Here is a 1,537-nt window from a genome sequence, read left to right on the forward strand (position 1 = left end):
CACTCCAACGTTATATAATGCCCACAAGTCACTTCCTTGTCTAGCCATCGAGCAAAACATCATTGTTTCTTACACCCAAAATCTTCAAGTCAAAAACAGAGTTACCCAGCTTCTTATGGTGATCCTCCATTGCTAGCTTGGAGTTAGACACAAAAAATATCTTCATCCGTGACTCTTGAAACCCCACAATTATTATTTCCAACCAAGACCTGTTTTTTTCCTCGTGAGTTACTCAACCAGCAAAATCATGAGGAGCTTTTCAAAGAACAAGTTCTTGTTCTGTTTTCGCCCTGTGGTTGACATAGATACCATGCTCGAGTCCAAAGTTGCTACTCATACCTCTACTAATCGTGGTTTTCCATGCATCCCCGTTTCAGACAAACACGAAATGATGAAGATTTCACCCTCCAAATCCGTGTTTTCTCACCGTTTGTCCCCGAAGTTTTCATATAGCTCGATCATGCAGCACCCTCCAAAACGAACGATTTGTCGGGTGATTAAAGCTGTTGTGTTCGATACCATATTGGTTAGTCTCTTAAATCCATGTATTCTTATTCTTTTGTACACAAACTGAACCCATGTCTGAACGGTTTTTGATAGTTAACTTGAATATCTTTGGCTTGCAGAATAGAAGAACTCGCCATAAAAGTCGTCATAGCAATGATTCTTTTGGATCAAAGCACAGTTATTCGTCATATACAGAAACCAAAACCCCTCAATCGCCTTTGTCAACTTCATCATCACATGGTTCATCTTCATCTTCTTCAAGCTCACAGGTATCACAATCAAAGAATGTGTCCATGTACTACTCTACCAGAGAAAAACAGAGAGATGGTAACCGTGGAGGCTCACAAGAGAAGCAAAAGCAGTTCGAGTGCTATGGAATATACTTGGTTCTCATAAGCTTATTATTTACGGTGTTTTGGGGGAAGCTTTTTGGTATTGTTTTGACATCAATATTGCTCTACTTTTTCTCTGTTTGCGACTCGACCCATCACTGCAAAAAGAGGTTGCAAACTGGTACAAGACAGAGACAAAGTGTACAAGGCAAAGATAGGGGTCATTATGGAAGGTTTGCTCCAAGGGGAACTCTACCATAATGGGCATTAAATTTTTGGCGTGAGAATTCTCTTTTTCGTGCTTGGTGCTTCTTCATTCTCTAGTGCTTTGAGCTTCCTGAAACAAAGCTTTATTGGGCACAAAGGACAGTGACATGAGTCTTCTTGCAGTTGTCTAGCTTGCTAACATTTAGGGAAGGATCTGAGAGGTGGAAGAACTGATGAAACGGCTCCACATTTATTTCCCTTGTCTTTTCTTTGGCTTTCTGACATAACATAGCTAACAAAGTGGAAAGTAGAAAAAAGTAGTTAATGAAATTCGGTAAGAGGTTTGGTTGATGTATCCATAATTTAATTCGTTACAAGATTTTCATCAGTGTATTAATGATCATTGAATTAAAAAATCTTTGGCAATCATTTCTTAAAATATGGTTTCAACAAAGAATGAGTAGCTTTCGACAGTAAATTGAAGTGAATGG

General features: G+C 39.0%; 1 protein-coding gene across 1 annotated transcript; it reads left to right on the forward strand.

Annotated features, from left to right (window-relative positions):
* The first annotated feature begins 247 nt into the window (after positions 1-247).
* LOC133301169 (uncharacterized) lies at positions 248-1,100 on the forward strand. The gene is made up of 2 exons (XM_061500793.1): positions 248-526; positions 627-1,100. Exons 1-2 carry the CDS (start codon positions 248-250, stop codon positions 1,098-1,100), a joined length of 753 nt encoding a protein of 250 aa, XP_061356777.1.
* The last annotated feature ends 437 nt before the right edge of the window (positions 1,101-1,537 follow it).

This window comes from Gastrolobium bilobum, unplaced genomic scaffold (genome assembly GCF_033153095.1).
Source record: "Gastrolobium bilobum isolate Gb01-03AN ecotype WA unplaced genomic scaffold, APGP_CSIRO_Gbil_v1 utg4610, whole genome shotgun sequence".
In the NCBI taxonomy this organism is placed as follows: domain Eukaryota; kingdom Viridiplantae; phylum Streptophyta; class Magnoliopsida; order Fabales; family Fabaceae; genus Gastrolobium; species Gastrolobium bilobum.

What these genes read in the sequence shown, in the direction of transcription:
- LOC133301169 (XM_061500793.1), top strand. Translation starts at nt 248, where the DNA reads ATGAGGAGCTTTTCAAAGAACAAGTTCTTGTTCTGTTTTCGCCCTGTG. An exon ending in TTGTGTTCGATACCATATTG is followed by an intron (nt 527 to 626) that starts GTTAGTCTCTTA and finishes TTTGGCTTGCAG; the next exon opens with AATAGAAGAACTCGCCATAA.